Source organism: Haliaeetus albicilla, chromosome Z (genome assembly GCF_947461875.1).
Source record: "Haliaeetus albicilla chromosome Z, bHalAlb1.1, whole genome shotgun sequence".
Lineage (NCBI taxonomy): Eukaryota > Metazoa > Chordata > Aves > Accipitriformes > Accipitridae > Haliaeetus > Haliaeetus albicilla.
In genome coordinates, this window is record NC_091516.1 from 11,482,613 (window position 1) to 11,507,672 (window position 25,060).

General features: G+C 39.1%; 1 protein-coding gene across 11 annotated transcripts in view; it reads left to right on the forward strand.

The window, feature by feature from the left end:
- The window catches only part of MAST4 (microtubule associated serine/threonine kinase family member 4), a 307,197-nt gene that overhangs the window by 189,525 nt on the left and 92,612 nt on the right, over positions 1–25,060 (forward strand). For 2 of the 11 annotated variants that reach the window (XM_069776440.1, XM_069776441.1), the window contains exon 1: positions 6,225–6,531. The exons of the other annotated variants lie outside the window; for them this stretch is intronic. In XM_069776440.1, coding sequence (XP_069632541.1) covers positions 6,440–6,531 — 92 coding nt within the window. In that variant the 5' untranslated portion in view covers positions 6,225–6,439. Of the gene's footprint in view, positions 1–6,224; positions 6,532–25,060 lie in introns of those variants that run through there. 11 annotated transcript variants of the gene reach the window in all.

Genomic DNA, 25,060 nt, shown 5'->3' on the forward strand with positions numbered 1-25,060 from the left:
AGGGATAGGATGGAGTTCACTATTCTTACAACACATCTCCTCCCAAAAATCTCTTCCTGCTGGGGATACACATACTGAACAACCGAGGTACTCCTTTAGCCTTGGCTAAATGGAATAAATTAAACTTTTCAAGCTGCACACTATAGTTCAGCTTTCATTATAATTTGTTTTTTCTTGAGCTCCTCCTGACTTTTCTGTAACCTTTGGGAAATGCCACAACTAACTGTACTTCAGCCCCTCAATGCTCAGTTGTATCATTTCCTTACTCCCATGAGAGATTTTCCTGCTTGTAGATCTGAGGGATGTTTATTCTTTTAGCTATACCATCACATTAAGAGCTCCCATTTAGCTTTTTATCTATGACAGTACCTAAATTCTTTGCATTGTTCCTGCCTTCCAGAATCTTGCTGTATATTATGTCTGTGGGTTTTTTTTGTGCTTTGATATGACTTGATGTCTAGCAAGACTAGAATGCATATTGTTCAAACAAGGCTACTTTATCCAATGATAAACTGTCATGTTCCTGTTGTTATTTACCTCTTCTGTGTTGTTTGCTAGAAAAGTTATAATTTTTTTCCAGATCACTGATAGCAGTATTGAGTTGTATTAAACAAAGAACATAACTCTATATGATTGACTAGAAACATTTAATGTGCAGTTACTTTTTCAAATCTGTTAGTGAGTTTTAATGTTTCCTGTATCATGCATAAATTTTTGTATTGTGCTAGTTAAGTTATTAAAACATTGTGAGGACCTAGGTTGAATGTTTTACAAATGTCTCAGTGTATTGTCACCTGAGATGTTTATTGACCAGACTTGAAGTCTCATTTGAAACAAGATCTGTTTGGGCAGACTATTATATGTGTAAAACTGTTTTTAGTGACGGTAAGTATGTTACCATACCTGAATTCATTCCTGATGGCAGCTAGTATCGTGTTTGTCTTTTTAAAGGAGTGCTATGGCATGACAGCTTAGTTTCACTGTTCTAGAACTTCTGGATATTCCAAGACACTTTGAAAATAGCAATAATTTAATGAGCAGCTTAGCCAGTTCCTTTGTTACTCTTTGGGTAATAATGATCTGACTGAAAAGGCTCAACTAAACCAAAACAAACTCTCAACCCATCTGCAAACTCAGTTCTAATCTAATGTCCTTCCAAGATATTGATGGAATGAGAAGCATTTCTTTGTTGCTAAAAGCTGTGAATACATAATATTCCTTTCCCACAAAAATAGAAAAGATGCATTAAGGCAATCTTATTTCTTTCATGGTTCACAAATTTACCCTCCTTATTCAGTATGAGGCCTATGCTGTTAGGATTTTACTAGTCTTAGCATCTTTAAGGAACTATTTACTGTTGCTGGTGAACTGCATTCAGAGTACGTCTTGCTATAAAATTTGTAAGACTTGAGCAATCTGTAATGCTTTAGGGCAATGACTCCAGAACATTATCTTGTATGTTTTGAAAAAGTCCAATGCATATTAATGAATTATCAGCATGAAGAAGGTAGGTTAGATAACTTTTGCATTGGAATACTGTGCCAAATATTGATTTATTATTGGTATTGTATTTTGGTTTTAAAGGTACACTGTTCAACTTCCAAAGTATTTCATGGTGGTACTTAAAATCAGTAATCAATTTTATATAATTAAAATATTTCTGGGGAAGAATTTTTATTGCTGTTAATTAGTGGAAGTAAATTTTGACATTTTGAAATCCTTTTTGCTTATGTATTGAATGAGACTCTTCTAAGGATGGCTTTTTTAAGTTTGCTTTTGGAAGTGTAATTTTCTTCAAAGCAAGGGTAGATTAGTCACCTTTTCTGACTTGAGTGATGTTTTCATCTTCAAGTGAATGTAAAAGGGAAAGCTTAATGATCGTTATCACTTGTTTTGTTATCTTCTACCTTATGTAATGCTTTGTGATAAATAAAACTCATCATCCAAGTTACATAGTAAAGCATCTCCTAAGTGATGAAGTTGCCTGAGCTGCTTGTTATTTTGGGAGTGGCTGTATAGCTGAAAACTTAAGCAACAAATGCTGGTAAGGACATGTTCGCAGGTTCTTAACTGTTGTATTTTATTTATTTATTTTTGACAGAATTCAGTGTTTTTAATTGGATACTGAGGGAGAGTTATTTACAGTGGCTGAACATATCAATAACATTTTGTTGCAAGGAATATATCTAATTGTAAAGTATGTGTTTATCAGTATGCTGTAGATCTGTTCCTAATAATTGTGGGTTTACACAGTGTTTTGGAACACTATCATCTGCATTGTTCAATTTTTTTTGTCCAGTTTTATACGGCAGGGGTGAGTAAATTGCACTGCCTTACAAAGCAAGACAAAATATGGCTGTTGAGCCTGTGTTCTCAGAGGATAAGCAGCACTATCACTATTGATAGTGAGAGAGGCTCCAGTTTAAGGGATAGCTGCTGCCAAAGACGTGGTTCTTCTGCTCCTGCCTCTCTTCCTGACCATTCACTCCATTTGCTTCCCTTGTACCGGGTCTGGTCCTGGGCTGTCCCTCACTGAGCTGATTCACCTCACTAAATTGGGAGAGAAGGTGGACCCTTAGCAGCCTTGTAGTACCCGCTTAAATAGCTTGCAAAACCTCACTCTCTCTTGAGATGTTTGCTTTGAAATAATGTTTGTGATTAGAAAGTTACAGACATTTCTGTGGCATGGAAAGTTACAAACAGCAGGCACCATTTTGGAAGCTGTGTTGTTTATTGACAGGCACTACAAAGTCTTCACCATCATTTACATGTTGTGCTCTTAAGGATAAGCCCCATGTTTCCCTTTATGAAGCATATTAATTCATATAAGGTTGCTGTGGGACTATGCTGGACTTCTCACAAGTCCTCCCTTCATTTCCATGCCTTTGTCAAAGTCTCTAATGCCTTAATATGCATTATGTCCACCAAGCACCTTGGAAAAATAATTATTCAAGTCTCCTTGCTTTTGAGCCCATGTTAGAAACAGCCTGAGAAAGCAAAGGTGAAGCTGTGTTTGAATCCACAGGTCATGTAACTTGGGAGCTATTGCTTGTGACTAGTCTGTGCAGGGTCTAGAAATGGAATTGCAAGGGGTTTGGCCATGAGAAGCCACAGTTTGAAGTGACTGATGTTCAGTATTGAATGTAGAATGACATTCTGATGGCATTATTATACCCTCTGTTGCTATATAAATGGACAGGAACTTTTTCCTAGAATTTCTTCACTACTTTCTGCTCTTGCAAAAATCCAACTTGTCAGATCGTGAAATGTATATTGCAGTAGCCAGGTCTGTGTAATGGCTTTTGGTATAATCATCTCTCTGGTTGTACACAGAAGGATTAAACTTCTTTTCAGTTAGAATTTGTCTACTTGCAAGCACCAATCATCTTTTTTCAGGTGGATCTTTGCCCACAGTCTTGTGGCAAAGCTAGCCACAGCTGGTCTTGTTTCATTTTTGAAAGTTTTTAGGATATGTTTCAGAATTGAAGGCTTCACATCACTGTTGATGGAGTGGTAGAGATTTTCACAAAGAAATCATGAGTTGAATTACATACAGCCTGGCCTTGCAGGAGAAAAGATTGCTAATTTTTGGCCTTGGTATGAAATGAGTTTTGACCTACACGTTCCATGATCACCCCACATGTGATACACTTGGCTGAGTTATGGAAACCGAACTGCTTTTTTTAATCAGAGAGGGAACGTACTCCTTTAACTGCCTCTTAGGAAGGGTGAGGAGAAGGGAGAACTTGTAGGGCGATGGGGACACTGAAACTTTTCCTGCATTATAGGTGGAAGACTGTTGCTATTCTTTAGCCAGTGTTGTTCACAACATCAGATAGGTAAAATTCCTTGGTTTCATGATTATGTACAGTTCTTTCCCCAAACATGCTGATTTACAGGCAAAAACTTGTGTACATAGCAGAGAAGATGAGGTAGTGGAATACGTGGAGGAGGAGATGTTTTTCAGTGCTTATGCAGAGATTTGGGAATTTCCTTCTTAAGAAAGGAGGGTTGCCAGCTGTGCTTGCCTTCACATGAACCTTTAAAACTTCACACTCAGTATGGGCAAGTGTGCCTCAAAGCAAAAATAAATGGAGGAGAGGTTTTCTGTTACTGGCTGGAGTAGATGTGAATACTACTTCTACGTTCTAGGGGAGGGGTATAGAAAGAGCAGCTGTGCAGGCTGGCTGGGAAGGGCCCTCCTGCTGAGCCCTTGTGAGGGGCACAGGCAGAGATTGGCCAGAATACCAGCTTCTGCGGCCATTTCAGCCTTACTCTTACAAGAAAATCAGGCCTGAGATCTAGATGGACCTATTTTCCCTTCTTCTCAGATGGAATTGGTCTCTTCTAAAATTAATTGATTAATTAAAATTAATTAATTAAAATTAACACTTCTTTGGAGAAGTGCTAGATTATTGTGTTTGATCAGTGTTAATCTCACTTGTTTACAGTGGCCTGTCAGCAAAGTGTCTGCTGGGCATTTGTACTAAGGCCTTTGGTGGTAACTGCTGTGTGAACACCGTATTAAATGCCTGTCTAAACCTGCTTCCTGAATAAGATAAAGTTTGTACCTGTGACTTGTAAAACTATCCCCCCAAAATGTTCCTGTGCACCCCACAAATAAATATGTTTTAGTCTGTTAGAGGACACTAGTGCCTTCTTTGCAAAGTGTAGTTCCGGAGGCTTTTCAAAGCGAGGGCTAACATTGCAATGCCGAGCTGGTATCCTGAGAGCTCTCTCATCCCAAGTGTCATGTGAGCCCTTCCAGCTCTGCTCTGCAGCATTCTGCGCCACGAGTTTTCTTTTCTTTCACCCAAGCGATAGACTAGTCTGTATTTACATCAGGTTTTTCTTCGTTTCCCATGGTTTTCCTCCTCCTATTGCAGACAACCTAGGCTGATTTAACCACTGTGCTACATAATTTCTCTCAGAGAGTGCAGTGCTGCCAGCTATCACAGTAGTTAATGTTTTTCTAAGATACAGCTCCTTCAGTGTTGAGATTAGACAGGAGTCTTGCTTTCAGTAAAATAAGTAAACAGTCTCAGCACAAAACTTGCAGCATTCTTTCCATAACCGTAAATGTGACCAAGGCCCTTAAATGTGACCCTGAGAGAAACAAAAAGGCAAATGGAAGTTTTAGAATGTTAAAACAAACCTCATAATTTTTTGAAGCCACAGTAACTGTTTTTCTTTACCTGACCACCACTGCTTCCAAGAACTGGAGTTTGGCATTACTGAATGACAATGCAGTATAGTAGTAATTTTAGAAACACTTTTATTTGTGTACTGCAGAGATGTGAGGAAAAATGCTAGTCTAGACAGAGCTGCAGAGGGAGAGAAGAGAGGGCTTGAGGGTGGTGCTGGAATTAGGAGTGAAAAGACTGAGGACAGCAGCCAGCTAAAGTGAGAAGTAAAGCGAAGGTGGGGTGTTGGGGGGGAAGTCAAGAAAGCAAACCAGCTGAGCTGGGAGGCAGCTGGGGAAGGGCGAAGAGAGCAAGTTTGGAGGAGGAAGTGACTGAAAGAACCTGAGGGATTAGGTCACCGTTTTGAGTGGAAAAGGTACTCAAAGCCTTTCCGCGCCCTTCTTTTGCCAGCCTGCGTTCCAAGGCAGCTTTCTCGAAAGAGGTAGCCGGTAATGACGGCAGGTGTCCCCGCGTGCTGCGGCGAACTCCCGGGGTCTGGAGTGGCAGGGAGCCGATGTGAGAAAGAGTAATGAAGCGTCTGCGCTGTCGGTTCTCCCGGGCTAGGCACGAAGTCGCAGCAGTGACACGTGTACGCTGCACCTTGAAACGGAACGTCCGGGGTCTTCGCTTGCCGGTTCCGGCAGCGGTAACGCGCGCCCGCTCGGCGTCGCGGGTGGGCTCCGCCGCGGGCAGTCTGGCAGCGGTCCGCTGCCCGCACCTTCCGCCTCTTGCGCCTCTGTCTTTGTCCGTGCGAGGCGCTGCCCCGCGTTCGCCGCCGCTCAGAAGCGGGCCGGGCCGGGCCGGGCCGGCGGCGCTCGCACCTGGCGCCGCCGCTGGAGGGAGGCGGCAGCTGCCGGCCCGGCGGCGGCTCCCGCCTCGCGCACCGCCGGGTAGGCGGGAGGGGGAGGCCCGCCCGCTGCTCGGCCGGGCGCCGCCGGGGCGGGCAGGGAGCGGAGGAGAGGGAGGCTGCTGCGGCGGCGGGCGACCCCTGCGCGGGCGCGAATGGTCGCTGCCGGGGCGTGGGCGGGGCGGGGCGGGGCGGCGCCCCGGGGAGCAGCCGCACGGTAAAGTTGCAGCCGGTCCGAGTTGCTCTCGCTTTCTCTCTTGTTCCGGAGGCTGCCTGCCTCTCTCTCTCCTTCTGCCTTTCTCTCCCCTCGCTCCGCGGGTTGTCCGTCTCCCGAGAGCGGTCGGGGGCGCTGTCCTTTCCTCCCACTTGTATTATGGCACTGAGTTGTTAGGAGTTCGAAGGCAGGGAAATGGATGCGTCGGACCCCAATTTTTGGATGCTCCTTTCGAACTTCACGCTGCCCTACCTGAGGAGCGGCGCCCGCCTCCGCCGGACGCAGAGGTAAGGCGGGTTGGGGGCTGGGGGCTGGGGGGGGTGCGGCCAGGTGAGCGGTGCGGGCGGCAGTGAAAGCCCCTGGCAGGGCGTCGGGACTGCCGGCCTCCTGGCTTCTCCTGGTCTGAAACCGCGAGAGCTGCGAGACTCGCCTTGCGCGTCCCTTGGGGTTCTTCTAGTTTGGTATTTTTCAGACCAAACGCCGCCTATTACTCTGCCTCCTTTTGTAAGACTTTTTTGTTTTCCCCTGGACTTCCAACCCCCCCCCCCCTTTCACTTTTAGCTTGCTTACAAATATTTGACCTTTTATCCGGAGGAGATATACTTTATATGGACAACTCAGGATAGCCTACTTTGATCGGTGTTCTTAAAGAGACAGGTTTGTCTAACTGCTTTTTTAGACAGGCTAGCTGACTTTTATTAATACAGGAATGGAATTTTTGTAGCATTTTCGTTATTGTCAGAAGGGAAAAAAGGTTTGGAAATAACAAATGTTAAGTAAAAGTTAAAGGGTTGTGCCATCAATGGACAGAAGACTGATAAGCTTTGACATCTTGGTCATTTTTTGTGCTGTGGTATCCCTTGCAGTTAAGTATATGGCTCTATCACAAGGAGTAGCAAAAGCTTATAGAATTTTGTAACTTTGTTCACTAGTACTCCATATGCTGTTTTGAGACATACCGGTAGTGATGTTAAACTACGATATGCTTCTGTCTGTGAAACTGTCTTGAATATTAGCTTATGTATTCTCTTTGGAGAACACACATGAAATGTTTCTTCTGCTGGCTAAAAAGCTGGCATAAAGCAAGGAGCACAGAGGCTTAGTAGAGCTGGCCATTTCTAACATAAGTATTTATGTACTGATATTTTTCAAAAGGAAAAAATGTCTGTCTGTTGAATAGCAGAAAGTTAAAATAAGAAAATCAAGTGGCCTATTTCACATCAATACAAAACTGTTCCTTCACTGTATATCTACCCTTTATGTGCCTAACTGGGCGTAGCTGTAAGTGTGGAGTTATAATTAATTATTATCCCTTTCTGGTAAGTAATTTTTTTACTCTTACGTAGCATCAGCTGAATGTCCAAATAGGCCTTACACATTTTTCTGCTGCTAATGTATCTGTGTTTAAAGAGGGCAACATGAATATGCTGTGGCTTTTTCAAATCATCTTCACTTTTCTTACTCAAGTAGGTTTGCACCTGTATGATGACCTAAAAATACCTTTTATAAAGTGTATGGCTGCACGGCAGGTCAAGGAGAGAGACTTGGTAGGCTTCACAAGAAGCATGAAACACATGTGTACCACTTGTTTGTTGCTTTTTTTTTAAATATTTGGATGCTTTCCTGCCTTTCAAACACATTTAATACTATACTGGGTTCTGTCTCAGTATATCACATATATGGCATATCAGTGAATAGTACATGCCATGTATGTGGTTATGTTTTATGTATTATGGGGATATTTAATATTTAATGCCCTCTCTGTAGCAAAATCAGTATGTCACAGTGTTGTGAAACTAAAAAGCCAAAGGCTGCTTACTCTTAATGGGCCCGGACACCCTCCTTTCTGAGGCTGGTTCTTTCATCTGGATGGAGGGCTTAGCATCTGCTGCTCTGCCATCTCCAGGGGAAGGCTGACCAGTCCACTTCTTCAGCTCCTTTCTTAAAGGTGGACCTGTCCCCTGCACTCTATGGTCTTAATTCATGTACTAATGTAAATGGGAGATCTCAGAGTGATAAAACAGTCAGAAGAAATAAAAGCAATATGGACAGTGCAGATTCTTCTGGCTCTGCTGCAGAAATTGCCTTGGGTTAGTTAAGATACCAGGTGGGTCCACATGTACTGAGCTGCATCTCATCTGGACTATCTTCATAGGCTCACAGTCAGCCATAGACCCAACTGTTACATGAAAAAACTAGGATAGCTGCCTACTTGCCACAGAATGCCTTTCCTTTCTGAAAGAGTGCTGCTGGGTAGTGGTAGCTGCTCATGTTTTGTATAGCTTTCCAGGCATTTTAGAGGACCTATGAGTAGGCTTGAAGGGTGTCTAGTTCCTGTGATCTGAATCTCCCAACTGTGCTTAAGTGAAAGTTTTTGGTCCACTGATTCAAGAGAGGTTTTTTTCCACTGCCTATGAAACTGTTGTCCAGCTAATGACAAGCTTTGGTGCTTCATGAAAACTTTATGAGGGATGTTCATTGTTCTTTCTGGTTGTATCCACGCTTGTCTTTGGGACTCCTTGCCAATGTGAGAGCATTAATTTTATGTTTTGATTGGGCATTTTTGCCTCTTGGGTATGTTCCTTTTGCCTGTTCAATTACTTTTACCTATACTATCAGGATTCTTGTGGCCTGCTAGGCCCTATCCTTTCTATAAGCGCTATCCTACTTTCTTGGCACTAGGGATAATGACAATTGTCTGCTAGTACTAAGAATTTTGTTTCTTTGTACAGATTTACTTGATGTAGGCATTTATTTCTCTTTGCTGAGGTTCTGAGAAATAAAGGATGAAAAGACAGTCTATTCTCTATTAGGTTGCAGCGTTGAGCCTGGCAGCTAAGTTATAAAATGGATATAAAACTTAGTTTATGGTCTTATTTGCTGACTGAAGTCTTTCATTAAGATTTTTTTATTTCTGTTTTCCAACAGTAGACTTAGCTGAATTTCAATTGCAGCAGCTCTTTCTGGAAGTGGTACCTGAACAAGAAATATCCCAGCCTGACTTTCAAGTCATGGAGTAGGTTTTCAGGACTGGCGGGTAGAAAAATTCTCTTCAGTTATAAATTGGAGGCATTTGGTATTCAAATCGCTGAGCCTATAAATGACATAGATTACACCATTGTGGTTTTACAGAGAAGAAACATGTATACCACCACGTGTTAACTTATTTTTCTATTGTTGTGGGCGTGTGGACCCTTCACAGTACTAACTTCAGGTTCCTGCCTGAAATGGCATCGTCTGGAGTAGACAACGAGGGGGAGAGGAGGAGAGGGGAGAGGAGAGAGGGAGAGAAGGTGGGGAGGGGGAGAGGGAGTCTCTGTGTATGTGTATACATTCATTTATATAGATCAATGTGTAGATTTACATATGGGTAGCTGTACACACACACACTTCTTTCATATGGAAAAATCAGTAAATACTTTTTGCTTCATTCTATGCTATGTATTTTGTTACCTCCTGCCACTTTCTCTCTTCTGTCTCTGATCTTCTCTGTGTCTTTTACAAAACTGACAAACCAGTGATTCATTTTTCTTGTGTGTGTGCTTTTCTCTTGCTTCTTTGTGGTAATTGCACTGAAACAATGTTATTACAATCATTCTTCCTTTGAGTCAGAGTGTTGTTTTTTTTCCAAAGGCATGGAATTATGAATGCTTGCCCAATAGCTTCTCAGCCGAAGTAGACTCCTGGATGATTTGTGTTGAAACTTCATGTTATTTGTGTACAGTCACTGAAGTGGTATGGAGACTTTCCTGGTACAGGATTAAAATACTCGTCAATCATCAAGTAATAATTCATACATTCTAACAGTTCATAACCATTCCTGAAATGTTAAAAACAAAGGAAAATTATAACTTTTATTGGAAACTCAGAGAATAGAGTTGTCAAACTTCGGTGTAGTTTTATTAGTTTTGGGATAGCATGCTTCCTGGAAAATACTGAGCAGGCTTTTTGAACTTCTCTGAGTTGATAGTTTGAGTAGTTGCAGTGATTTTAAAATTGTGATGTAAACTCTTGCTGTTGGTTCTTGTATAGATCTTGGGTTTTTTCCTCTATCAACATAGTATTATGTGTAAGTGTACTATAAGTGGATTGTTTTATTTAATAATAGGCATTAGAAGTGGTCCTGTTAGTGACATAAGAAAACCAAGCACACTTACTAACATAAAAGCAGCCACAGAAATGAAGTACAATTGTGTTGATGTCAGCTGATTCTGTCCATGCTCCAACTTGAGTTATTTTACTTCTGTTACGTAGAAGTAAACATAAGTTAAAAGTTAGAAAAGGATTGGTTTTTTGCTGTATTTGTGTTTTTAATGTATGTTTTGGAGCGTGGTGATTTGAAGAGCTTTACCTCTTCCTTACTTTCAACCCTCTTCATTTTCCTTAATTGCTACATGCAAGAGAGAGGGGAGCTATTAACCCTGATAGGTGTTGAATAAGTTCAGAGAGGAGGTTGTTTTCCTAAAACTGGGGGGAATAAGAAATACATCCATGCAGGCTGTCTGTGCCATTGAATATGTTTTGTTAGAAGTTAATCTGTTAGACTAATGATGCCACTGCTTTCCATGCTTCATAGTGAAGTGTTAATGTATCTTACCTTGGTCATTGTATTTCCTTTCATTCACTGTAAGGGCTGTGTGTTAGGGGGATAGTCTTACAGTCTCACTGTCAAAGTGAGTATGTTGGTTTTATTCTGGTTGGTTTACTTGGCCAAACTTTTTGTTCAAGCAATTAATGTATTTCAAGTTCTGCTTACAGTCTGAATGTTGGCAACGATCAGTTTTCTCCAATGAGCCACATTGTTTCTTAGCTTCAGCCAGACTGGTGAGGATTCATCTGGTGATGTTCCTGGTTTTTTTGCTTAGTTTTTATTCTGAAAAAATCCTATTTTGTTAGAATTAAGTCAAGATCTTTAGGATTTCACCAAAGATCTTACTGTAGAAAACTTAAGGAAACGGGAAACGAGCAAAATAAAAAAGAAGCTTAGTGCTTAGGAAAGTACTGGAACATGCTGAAAGAAGCTGTAATTGATTTTTTTTTTAAATTTTTAAATTTTTTTTTCTGTCATGGTTAATGTTTGCTGTTACACAGTAGGAGATAGTCTTTGTCTTTCTTACCCTGGGAATCAAAAGGACAGTGGTCTAGAAATCCCTTCATGAGCTCTGGTTGTTGGGATGTATAACATGATGTGAGCACATTACACACAGATTCAGTCCTCCCACTCCATTGAATTTGGCTTGTATCTGCTCCATTGATGTTCTAGAGAGCCATTACATTTCTTGCTGTATTACAAGCTGACTGTTCCTTCTCAGATGTAGTTTTTAAGCACACAGGAGCTCACTTATGCAGTGGTTCATAGTTGCCTCTTCTGATGCATCTTCTGTCAGAGAGCTTCAAACTTACTGGTAGCAGTAAGCTATGTACCTATTTGTGTGACTCCACATACTGATTGATGGGCTTGCCTCTGGTAGTTCTTTGTCAAAGCTGGAAATGGTGCTCAGGTAAGTGGATTTCAGGGCAGGTTCCCCATGAATTTGTTACACATGTCAGTGTGCATGGCTTACAAAGTAGGAAATGTGAGTGGTAACAATTTGGTTAGAGACATGAAATCATTCAGTATTTTGAGTCACTGTGTTTAGCATATGAAGATACTGCTAACTGCTCTAGGTTGAACATTTTTGATGAAGCTTATTAAATGTGTCACTCTTAATTTAATAGTGGTGTAAAGCTATTCAATGTTGCGTGCAGTTCTTCTGTGTATGTTGCCACATTATCGGTAGGCTGTAGACCTGGATCAGGATGTCAAGTTACTTGTCATTAGAAAAAGGTTTAGTAGGAAGTAAATTTGTTGGAAGGAACATTGTGATGGCACCAGGACAGATTCATATGTGCTGTACTGTATTTCCCAAGCTGAGGAAAACCAGAAAGTTCACTTATCTTTGATTCAGCCTTATTCAGCAGGTGGGTTGCGTACAGTGATGGCTCCTGGATTTTCTCTTGGGAACCTTTCAGAGGATCTTTCCTCTGAACCTTTGCAAATTCATTAACTGCAGTAACATAAATTTTAAAACACCCCCCAAAATATGTAGTATTAATACATAAAATTGTATCTAGGCATAATATGCAAGTGCCATATATTGAACTCTGATTCAATAGTGAGCTCCCACTTTCATCTGATGTGGGGGTCTGCTGCATAACACTGCATGGTTACTTGACTTAATTTTTTGTGTGACTTAAATGTACACTGGTAGAGACATTTAAGTAGATCACTCACACTTAATATACTTGACATTTTTCTGTCCATTTCTGAGACCACATACTTCTCAGCTCTAACATTTCAGTCCTTTTTTTGTTGTTGTAACAGTGCATATTCTATATAGTATTGATACATATTAGTATTAGATCTACTTCAGTAGACTCTTCCACCTGAATAAAGCTGAGATTAAAATAAAACACTTCCAGTGCAACCTTAAATGTTATGGTAGGTCAGTTCTGTCATTTTATTTAAAATGCTCAAGCCAAATCGAATAGTAGTGAACTAGAAAACTCCTTTTGGCATGGCTCCCATTAAATATAAACATATCTAAGAAGTACTGTAAACCGGAACAATGCCCAGATTGATCTACCCAATAGAGAGACTTCAGAACCAGAGACTGCACGCTGCTGGTATTCCTGCCACTGACAGATGAGTGCAAAAATATAGGAATCATGTCAGGATAAATATATCAGTTTTTTCACCTTTCTTTCAGTTAGGAATGGTCTTCCCTAAATAATTGTTTAGGAATAAGGAAAACTGTCATGCTCTATAGTTCTTGAAAGATTATAATTATTTAAGTAGAATCTGTTACTCTCATGAAATACTGGCATGTTCAGTTTGCTAATTAGAAAGTAAAAACTGCTGCAATTTTCCTTATCCCACCCGTTCTTTTTTTCTGCATATGCAGTAATTATGTAGATGTTCTACCATGTAATAGCCTGGTTTTGATCTCCGTCCTTTGGCTTTAACCTAGGTTTAAAATCATACATTAAAGAAAAATTGTTAAAAGGTTACCCACTAGTGGATCTTTTTTTTTTCCCCTTGTAAAAATGTTGATGTCAAATTAGGCACTGCTTACTGGTAGGAAAATGGTCATTTATATGTGATCAAAGTGTCTGTTTTTTCTAAATAGACTGGTTTAAAACACACTTATTAACATCCAGATAAATTACAGGGAAATCAAGGATACATATATTCAGTTAAAAAAAAAAATTAGTTTATGTAAGCATTTACATGTAAGCAACTTTAAAAATCTGTGTTAATTATGCGTAGGCTAAGGTAGTCCTGTGTAAAGTCAAGGGTGTTGATTATTGAAGAAATACCGTTCCTAATGCTGCTTAATTTGTTGAAACAAATAATAATGCAAAGTGTTACATGTGGAAATAATTTAGTTTAATAAAAATATATTTCTATAATAAGTGTATATATGTTCAGTCCTGTTAGTGCTTGATTATAGTATTGTATTGCAGAGTTTAAAAAACATTCTTTCTCTTAAGGCAATAAGGTGGTTGTAAAACAAGCTCTGTTCCTTTTGTGTGTGTCAATAAGGGAATACATCAGTATGAACATTTTTTATGTGTCTGACAAAACTTATTTTTTGTTTTCAGGGGACTTGCATGAATTTAAACTTAACCTGTTGCAAGGTTGGAGAAGAAATGTTATTGATATTGTTGTTTATTTTCATATGTATCAGTACATATATATACCCCTGTACAGACTGTAAATAAATGCACGCACATAAGGGTACACAGACATTTGTATACATAAATACTCAAGCAGTAGCTGTAAAATAATACTTATTGAGAAGCTGAATGAGATTGATACTATGAGGTCAGTTCAACTATTGGAAGCATTTGTTTTTCTTACTTGTGCTTTATTCAAAGGCACATCTAGGCATAAATAGGATAGACTTTTTCCATCTACGAGAGTATTTATACTGTTTATAGTGTGCATTCATGCTACAGCTTTTGAAAATTCCCAAACTGCAGCCACTAGTAATCTGGTTTCTGGGAAATGTGGCTTGTCTTCCCAAATTTAACAAGATTCTCGGCTCTGCTCCACCACTGGAAGAAGCTGGTTTATTTCTTTGAAATTTTTGAACTTGACTAATTCAAACTAGTATAGCATTTAAATTGTGAAATACCATGATACCTATCTCTCTTTCACTTAAGAAAGAGAAGAAGGATTCACTTTATAGTAATCTTTTTTTTTTTTTTTTTGAGGTAATTCTGTGGATATCAGTTTTGGCTGGAGCTCAACTTGAGAGAGCTAATAAATTAACAAGTACCAGCATTCAAATAAAGTAACTTTTATCTGTGATTGTTTTAAGTAGCACTTAAGATGTTCATAACTGAAACAATAGCAGAGGACAGACTTTTATTGTTTTCCCCAGCTATTTTCCTGCAAGTACTTGTGAACACTGCATAGTCAGTCTTCCCTCTCTGGGCTGCTGGAGCCCCATCCTGTATGAGATTTGGCACAGGCTTCTGAATAGAATCCCACTTCTCACAAAAGATAGATGGGCACATGTGGAACAACTTGCAGTGTTTTTTCGACCCTTTGCTTTTCTTGATGCGTACCTGGGGGAGAGGAGTTTATATAATAGTTATTTGGTTTATTAAAGCTATTCATCAGAGATGGATTTCTGTAAGAAGCCTGTACTGTGTCTTTGAAATACATTTAAATATGATGCTTTTATGCATCAGTTTTAAATCCTGAAGTTGTTACTGAGAGATGGATACAGTAGTTTGAACTAGCTGAGCTTCCTTTGATAAATCTGAGTATAATGAATCAGCTTCTAATTTAAATTCTTCTTATTCTTAAAATTCTCTTTGGGCAACTGGTATTTTCACTTCTTGGATGAGCTGCTGGAATTTTCTGGAAAGGTATTCCTACATAAAAATATACAGAAACCTCAAAAGTAGAAAACAAAGGAAAGGTAGTCCTAAGAATAGGATATTTTGTGAGTATGTACTTTAACACCGAAACCTCCCTTCCTTAAACCCAAACCTAACTCTAATGGAACATGAGAACTTGTTGGTGCGCCTGATGGACGCACAGAGGTCTCTGTAACTGGGAGGCGGGACTTTCTTCCAGCCAAGAGGTGGTGGCATTCTGGCTAAATGTCCCAGAGATGGCATTGCAGTGGCTGCAAAGAAGCATCTCTTGCACTCTGGATAGCTAAACAAAAGTGAGGGAAGGTGACCCCAAAGGCAGTTCGGAGAGTGAGTGCAACATGAGAGATGGATATTTTGCAGGAGGGTTGTAGAAGATGTAATGCTATGATTCAATGAGAGGACATGAAACTGTAGAAGACAGAGCTTCCCTGGTTCTTCTCTTGATAGATTATTTGTAACAGATATGTGTCATTTAATTTAATGATATATAGCTTAATGTCAAAGAGCCTAGCAATTTAGAGTGAAATTCTGCCTTCAGTTATAGATGTTTTCTGTTGATTACAGTCAGTGCTGACTGAGAGAAGGCAAAAATCTTTATCAGAATTTTTAGTTGATAAATACATCTTTACAGATTTAACATAGTTCAAACACAAACATAATAAGCCAGTCCTTGATGAAACAGAAGTTAGATACTGAGGATAAGAATAAATCAGACTTACGTTTCTACCAACAGATGCCTTGGTGTTTACCAGAATTTGTTGTCAGGACAGTTTTCATAATTTAAATCAACACACAGATTTTTTTAATTCCCTTTTATGGAAACTGGAAGGAGGATGCTTAAACGTTAATCTGACTATGCTGTTCAGTTAGAAGACATAAGTAACTAATATCCTTTGTGATAATACTGTTACCCCTGTTGGAGTTAACTAATAAAAAGTAGATTGTGTACATTTGTTTTATGGATTTGCTTTTTCAGTGAGTCTAGGCCTGTCTAGCTTGTTCTTACGCATGGGTATGTCAAGGGAATTTCCATAAATGCTGTAATAGTAGAAGCAAAGGCAGTCAGACAAGTCCAATATGTTCTGTTCACCTTGTCTACAAACACCCCACGCAAAAGGATGATTATGTCAGTTCACTGTACCATCAAGTCTTACCAGAACATCTTCCTTTTGCTTCCCCCACATAATGGACAAAGAAAATATGTAACACATTTTGTAAGTAAGCTTGTATTTTATTTTTTTCTTACCTGCAGCTTGGTGATTTGGCTTCTTCCCTGGCCCTTCTGCCATGTTTTGATGATTGAACTGTTGTGTTTGGAGGCATCTGCTCCCCATCTGTGACCTGTGATTAATGAGAGAACATTAGTTCTGTTGGGAAATACACTTCTATCTAGTTTTTTCCTTCCTGCTTGATTGTGTCTCACATGCTATTCTGTCTTGCCAAATATCAAAATATTATCATCTTTTGCAAGGCTTTGATTTCTATTGGTGGAAAAAACCTCAAAACCAAAAGATGAAACTTCTTCCTGTTTTTTTTCAAGTTTGAAAATTAAGTTTCTTCACACTTTTTCTTATGTGTCTTCCTCAAATCTTAGAACAGCAAACTGCTCTTCCCCCCCTCCCCCCCCCCCCGTAAAGGAAATGTTTCAAAGGAAATACAAAACATACTAGAGTATATGAATATACTAGGTTATTTTATTAAATATGCAAATTGTTTGTGTAGGTCAGACCTAAGCATTCAGCATTATCTATAAATTAATACCTTTTAACCATCATGTGTTTCCTTCTGATTCATAAATTATAAGGCAAGAAGAAACCAGTAGGATCACCTACTCTGACAGTCTACAGGAAACAAGACACAGTGTAACAGTGTTAAGAGATTTAGTAATTTGGCCCTCCCAGGCAAGGTAACGTGTTTGTTTAATCATTGACAAGTTTTGTGAAAATCTGGAAGGTTTGCCACTGTTCTGGCCAGCTTTATTTTGATTCTTGTTTTTCCTTAAGTGAGCTGTGTTTTACCACTACTAATTCATTGCTGATGCTATTGTCTCTCCCACAAACCTTGGTAATGGCCTTGGAGGTACTGGGCCAGTCTTTTTATAAACATAAAAAAGTTTTATATGTTCTTCAGAACTATGACTGCCTAAATCCAGTCAAGGATCAGCAGTTGGATATTAACAGAAGGAAACAATCTGAAGAGAGGTCCTAAGGACTGTCTGCATTGTCTGCCTCAATTGGTATGGAAAAATGAATTTTCCCTTCAGATCATACTGAGGGAACAGTAATGTTGTGTTTTCTAAAAGGCACCTGCCCCAGGAAGGTGGCCTACAGGCCAACAGCACAGTGTGGCTTCTGTCCGTGCTGGGAGCGCTTGGCCCAGGTCCCTGTGGGAGTGTTGGGCATGTGTAAGGACATGGGTGGGGGGGAAGCTGTGTGCTGCTTTTCTCTCTTGGGTGGGCTAGACTGAAAAGATGGAAGTATGTGGGAGCTGTATGAAGGAACACGTCCTGCTGAAGGTGCTGTTGGAAGACTGTAGTGCAATGGGAGGCAAAAGTGTCCCACTGGCCTTGTTCATGTAGGCTCTAAGAAATGATCCATAGAGCTGCTCCCAGGTTTCATCTTGTAGGTAGATAGTTGGATCATTCCAAATCACAGTACAGGAATGAAGTAAAGCACACACACCACGGACAAGCAGAAGATCAGGGTCCAGGAGCTAGAAGAATATTGTATGTGGCAGGAACACCCAGCGCATGCTAGAAATCCAGCACCCTGTTGAAATGAGATGTTGCTGAACATAGTTCTAGTACAGGGGTAGTGTATGCCTGTAGAATGTTAGACTATCTGCCAAGTTTTAGATGAAGTTACATTTTAAGCATTATTCTTTTTTTACACAAAGGTGTTGCTATTCTAATAAAAATACATGTATTAAACATGCATGTAACAGAAGATACAAAATTAGGAAAGTCAGTGTAATTACCCTATTTTATAGAAAAGCACATATGAAAAAACATTTTTTAGTTATGGATGTGGCTAATGTAAGAGGAGGGATTAGCATTTGAGAACTTCATTACGCAGTGACCTCTTTGGAGGCACAATAGTAATGCACATAATGGCACACAACCAACAGCAAGGATGGAGTCACAGTTTTCATTCTGGTTTTCGCACGTTTACAGAAATTTCACCTGAGCAGTTTGTGCTGTCAAAAATAATTTGTTCTTCTTCTCTGCAAACTTGGTATTTTTACAAAACCACTTTTCTGATAGACACCAAGATTCTGTAAACATAACACTCATAAACCACAAGTGGATCACTTCACTTACCACTAGACGATAGCCATCCTGAGGGCAAAGGCAGCAAATATCAACACAACTTTTCAACATAAGAGAAGGCAAGTTAAGTATAGGACTTCCACTTCAAATACAGCAGAAGTCCAAGTAGTTAAAATACAATTCTTTATATTACAATTTGGAAGGAATGTGGTGCTTTATGTTCTTAGGATAAGAAGTGTGCAGTGTCAGATTTCTTGTTTTTAAGGCAATTTTTTAAATTGTCACTATTTTATGAGAACAACTCCAATTAATCTACTTACTTCTGCATTTATTAGGCAATGGATTCTTATAAGTCCTGTGAAAAGTGAGGGCTACTGTTGCCTTATAAAAATCTTGCAGAACAAGGGAAACCAATATAAAAGGTAAATTTGCTCCTGGCTTTGAGTCGGCTACAACTATGAGGGGACTGAAGTAGATTTTGGACCTGTCTCAATTTTTTTTTTTTTTTGACTCCTGTGACAGTGGTGTTCGCAAAGCATAAGATATGTTCCAAACAAAAGGGAAAACTGCAAAAAATGGTGGGTTTATCCTTTCTGCACATCACTTATTTGGGCATACTTCTGCTGTGATGCAAATAGAAACCTTAAATTAGCTAATGGGCTAATGGGCCGGATGAGTAGTGAGGTGATTACTCTTCCTGATGGCCAAAAATTGTAGCACACCCTTTTCTGTCACCTCACTTCATCCACGCCCTATTCTAACCTGTCAGAGATGTTTGTCTCATCTACCTGTTATGCCTGGGCTTTTGGACTGTGTAAGCTCTTTCCAGCAGAGGCTGTCATTTGTTGTGTTGGTATGATGTCTAGAACAATGAGTCGTAGCACTGTTACTTATAGAAGGAGTAATAGTGCTTCTCACCACTGGGCTTTTTTGCATGTTGGACCAAGTGGTTTTGTTCTTGAGAGTAGAAAATCTGGGTCTTTCTCTTTTATGACAGATCTTCCATCAAAATAGTTTTTCTTTAGAAGTCTTGGAACAAAGCTGACCTACTCCAGTTTTCCAGAGTGTCTGCACACTGACTCCATTGCAGCCTAAAGGGGGAAAGCTGCAGTCCGAAATCATTGTTCAGTTTTGCACAACAACAAAAATCCAGTCATTACTTAGTTTTAGATAACATCTAGAGTAAGAACATCTCAGATAAATTATCATTTATTCCAAAGACTTTTTCAACCAAAAAGCACCATTGTAGTGGCATAGTTGGGTTTTTTGGCTGGGAGGAATACCACATGGCTGTAGGGACATACACAGAAGTACGTACAATTTTCTGTTTTCATATACCCTTCTAGAAGAAAAATCATATATAGAAAACAAAAGCTGCGGATTATTGTTTCACATACTTGCTGCAATTTAATATTGGAATAGAAAATATGCAACAGCATTAATGTACTTGGTGAGTTTAGTAGTTACCGAGATTTTCAAGCAAGTGTCTAATGTATAATGTATGATTAATTTCAGTTGATTTGATCTGTTTGAAGTAAGCTGGAAGGCACCTTACTGTAACACTCTAAGACAATAGTTTTGCTTAAGGCTTATTGGATTTTTTTTTTTCCTTCTGTTCTCCCAGCACAGTGAATTTATAAAATGACAATATTGAACTATACTGAGTACTTTCTATATTGAAAATTTTGGTATGTATCTTGAGGCTATGATTTAGTTGCTTGGATGTGAAAATCTGACTTCTAATCTGTACTGTGGCCACACATCCCACCTGTTTGCCTCAACAAAATCAGTGAACTTCCATGCTTCTCTTTGAATACTCAGTGGTGATAACCTTCTGAAGGGGTTATCAGTATAATTTACCTACTTTTTATACATGGCCTGTGATTTAATAAGAATTTGATTTGTTGAAGTGGATAATTGTGTATTGCTAAATTTAGTCTCAGAACACCCTCATTGCACTTTATTGTAACAGACCTTTCTTTTGTTAGTTTGGGTAGTTTTCAGTAGCTTAATTCCATTGGAAGACATGTGGATTTTAAATTAAGGATTGGTAGAGAAAACCTGCAGGTAACCAGGATTTTGCTTAGCACAAATATGCTGTCAAAATGATTGAACTTTTTCTTAAATTAGCTTGTTGAGATCTTGAAGAGCAATCCAGGACTGAAGAAAACACATTCAGTTGATCTGGGTTTCCAAATGTTCGGTAGGTTTTTTCACAAGTGCGTGCTTGACTAACCTTATGCTTACCAAAAGCAGTGATCTCTAATGATCTCACGTGGTTGGCAGCCCAGATTCATCTGCAAACCAGCACTGTGCCCTGCAGCACCATACTGGGGTGTGTGCTTCGCTCTGACTGAGATCATCATCATTTCCTGCAGCAGCTAGTTAGCCTAATGCCGCGTAGCCTGAGATGTGACAAAGGCGCAGCACGAGGTGATATGGCTACAGGCATTTGGACTATTAAAGCTAGACTTGTAAAGGATATGACGTGTAGCTTTGTATCACATTGCAGCATGATTCCTGTCTCCGCTACTGATGAATGACATGTTTCTACTTTTCTGCAGTGATAAAGTGTGCTGGGAGACATTAGTGAATAGGAATACTAGAATTTGTCCTTTGGAGAGAGTGACTATGTTATCAGTTTTAAAGATATGGCTAATATAACATACTGAATAGTCAGAATTTAAATGCAGAATATTGTTTTGTGGAGTTATTACCATAACTTGTTTTTAGAGCTCTGAGTGGGTGATGTGTCAGTGGCTATCTGCTGAGCTGTGATATCAAACCTATGAATATCAGTAATGTAATGTTCGGTCCAGCTTCAGGCTTATGGAAACTCTTGGGAGTTTAGCAGATTTTTGCAAAATGATACTGTACCTCTCCTATGTTAAACCGGTGTGAAGCTGCTGGTCTTGTGTTTGAGTTTACTGGGGGTGGGGGTGGGGTAGGGCATTAAGAGAGCAAGGTATGCTATTTCTCTGAAGAATATGAAGAAATAAAGAATCTGTGTCAATCAGTAAACACAATCACGTAAAATCTAATGCAATGCTTTGGAAGGAAGAGATTATAAGATTATATTGCTATTTCACCGAATTGTGGGAGGAAATATGAATTGTTGAATGCCAGTTTACCAATTAGATTCTTGAGAAGTTTTTTCTTGTTCACTTTTTAAAATGTAATTGTCATTACTTTCCTGTATCAGCTAAAGTTATGCTAGTCACAATGAGGCAGGAGATTATACAACCCCATAAAAACAAGTCAGAGCTCCATAATCAGTTTAAGATAGGTTGAGAAAACAGTCACTTTTTAATTGGTCACACACCCATATGTCCATCAAACTAGTTGTCCAGCCCTAAACTGTGTGCTACCATTACCTGCACAGACTTTCTTGAGGTTTTGAAAGACTGAAAAATAATCTTCATTTAATGTTTAGTTACGCATTTGTAGAAGGGAGATTATTAAAAAGCATGTGATTATGTTAACATTTATTTATGTGAATGCTTTATCATTTAATTTACATCTTCAAAGGTAAAATCTGTTTATATGGGTAGTGGTAATTTTTGCAGTTACTTTTTGAAGAAAGGATAATCCCAGCAAATGTCTCTACTCTTTATATTTGAGACATTTGGGGAGTGGCTTTTGCTGACAATGTTTTGTCTTTCAGGTGTATGCCTACATTTGGCTTTCAAGCTGAACATAGTCTGTTTGAGGTCATTTGTAATGATTATTTGAAAAGCTGAGCTAGACCTTATGTTAATAGAAAGTCTAATGTTTGATTAAACCACTGAACCAAATTAGAGGTTTGAGGCCTCTATTTGCAAAACCCAGGAAATGAAGGATTAATGTTCAAACTCTCAGCATGTTCTTCCTTACTACTGAGAAGGTTAGAAGATCACAGAATGTTATGTGTTGTAGTTCCAACTGAACCTGTCTCCATTACATCAGACAGTATGTAGAAGTTGTGCCAAAGCAAGTTTTCAGTGGAGCAGACTAGTTGTTGCTAAAACTACTGAATTCATCTTAAACTGTAGAGTCAACTTTCATTTCTCTTCATCCACACTGCTTAAGATGACTGGTAATCTGCAAGACTGCTTTCTGTGGTGGAATCACTGGTGTGAATCTCAGAATAATAATGGTGACAGTGTAACCTTGTGGCAGTACAGCTTACAGAAATGTGTGGACAGTCTTGGTTTTAGCTTGTCCACATAAGACTTAATTGCTAGCATAGTAGTATGTCTTAGAGAATTTGAGGACTGTAATGTGATGTGGTGGTACTTTAAGACATAGTTGAGGAAAGGGGGAAATTTGCTCATTATAGATCCCATTGTACTGTTTTAATGACAATTTGAGCATTTCTTAGGTCTAAATCCAATGAAAGTCATAGGCGCAAATTCTAATTCAGAACAGTTGGGATCTGTGGAAGCAAAAAATGTGAGAATTTTTCTAATTTTTCTTGTAAGTACATAAGCTCATGTCTGAGATAACAGCTTTTGTGTAATTAATCATTTATAAACAGCAAAGACTTATGTAAAATTGCTTTTTGTAGGAGAGTTCCAACTCTCCTCCTTGACAGCTTTGAAACAAATTCTCTTTCAAATTTACTTTTTCCACCATTATGTGTCTGCTGTTCTGGACATTGCTGCTCTGAGGTGGAATTTTAACTGAAGTTAAAAAGCCAGATGGATCTCTTCTTGCAGGATTATGATGTCTTGAGATTTTTTTTTAACAATATAATGCTAGAATTCTTGCAGGGTTTGATGTGTAAAGACGACAGACTGTACACTGAATTGTGCTGTTCAACTTTGTTGTGTGTGTCCAACCCAGCATTCCTTTTTATTTGGAATTCATTACTGCTGTGTAGATTTTAGCACTGTCTTTTCTAATGTGTTCATGGATAGAAGTTAGTTTTTGTCTGTTTTTAGATGTTTAGGGTTCATGTTAAATATCTCCTTTGCCAAAATATGGCTTGAAACATGAACTTCCAGGAAAATGGCCAAACAAACCCTAAAGAAAAAAACAAACCCAGCAACAACAAAACCCTGCCCTCAAACACTGAATATCTGGAGTTCTCGAATCGTTGTATGAATCCAGAAGCTAGAACTTCAACAATAACTGCACGTACTACATCATACAGCTGTAACAGTTGACAACACACTCGTTTTGGTTTCCTCTCCTTTAGTTTGCCTGCAATCCTGCTTGTATTAGAGTAGATATTGTTTAAACAGTTAAGTTTAATACAGATGTATGCCAGCCTGTGCTGCATAGTTTGACAGGCAGTATTTCCTGTAGCATCTCAGTTTGTTCTTGTTACTGCCAGCAGCACTGCTAGATCGGGCACCTAAAGCTATTGCTGCTGGTTGGGTCAGGTAGGTTGTAGGCTTTCATAGCTGTGGACAGTAAGTTAACCCATTTGTCTAAAATTAAAAAGTTAACTGTAATTATCACTGCTTGCTTTTTTGTCTCAATAGTGGATGTTGCTTTATTAGTTGTTTTATGTGATGCTTCATTCTTGACACACCAGGGTGAATTAAACAAATCTTCGTTGTGAAATTATTCCTCTTCACAGTATTAGCTCATAGCCATTTGCACACTATAAATCATATCCTTGCACTCATTTTCTTCCTTTTCTTCTTTCTTCTACACTGAGTCACTGGCATTTGCGTTCATGAATCCTCTGTGACCTACTTCTATTTGTGAACAATTAGTACATTACTTTGGTAGTAAAATACTCCTTTCCTGATATGGATAGGGCAAAGTATATGCAAAATTTGTTTTTATAAATTGCTTGTATACTCTGATGTGTTTAAGATGGAGTTAGTCTTTTCTCTATATTCTTGTGGGTTACTGTATCATTGTATAGATTTATGTCTTGCATAGAAAAGTATACTAGGGATAAAAGTTAATTTTAAATTGTCATTTTGCCTTGTTTCTGTGTTTTTTGGATTTTCATGAGAAAATAGGGTGTTACTGGCTACTGAAGGGAATCAGGAGACCTATAAATGAAAAATTAAGCTCACTTGGTCCTGAAAATTCCAAGTTTCTGTAAAACATTACTCACAGAAAGAGGTCTTAATAAAGACAAAATATGGATGGATTTTGTGGACCAGATTAATTCTTGGAGGTAAATTTCATTTCATTAGAGCTCTACTTGAAGACTTGTAGCGTTGAATGCCTACTGTTGTTTTTTGCTAGGAAAATGCTACTCGTTTTCCAGTTTCACTCAGCAGATTTTCATTAGATGTAACCATGTGGATAAATTTAAGGTCAGATTGTGTTATAGTTGTGCTGGGTCACCGGTTGTGGGAAAGAGCTTGAAGTATACCATTGCAGAGAAGAAAAATTCCCCTCTTCCTGCATAATGTGTCATCTCTTCTCAGAGCCTGTATGAGAGACTGCAACCCTGTGCAATTGTGTTTTGATCTCCAGAAAACCTATGTTAGATAGGCTTAAGAGATTCTAAAGTTATACAGTATTTCTGGCTGAGAGATTTGGACACTTGGATCATTAAAGTGACATACAGCATGTCAGGGGGAAGGGAACATTTGGTGGCATAACATGAATGCTTTATCAGTACTTATATGGGACGGCCTAGATAATTTGTTTCTGACCTCACT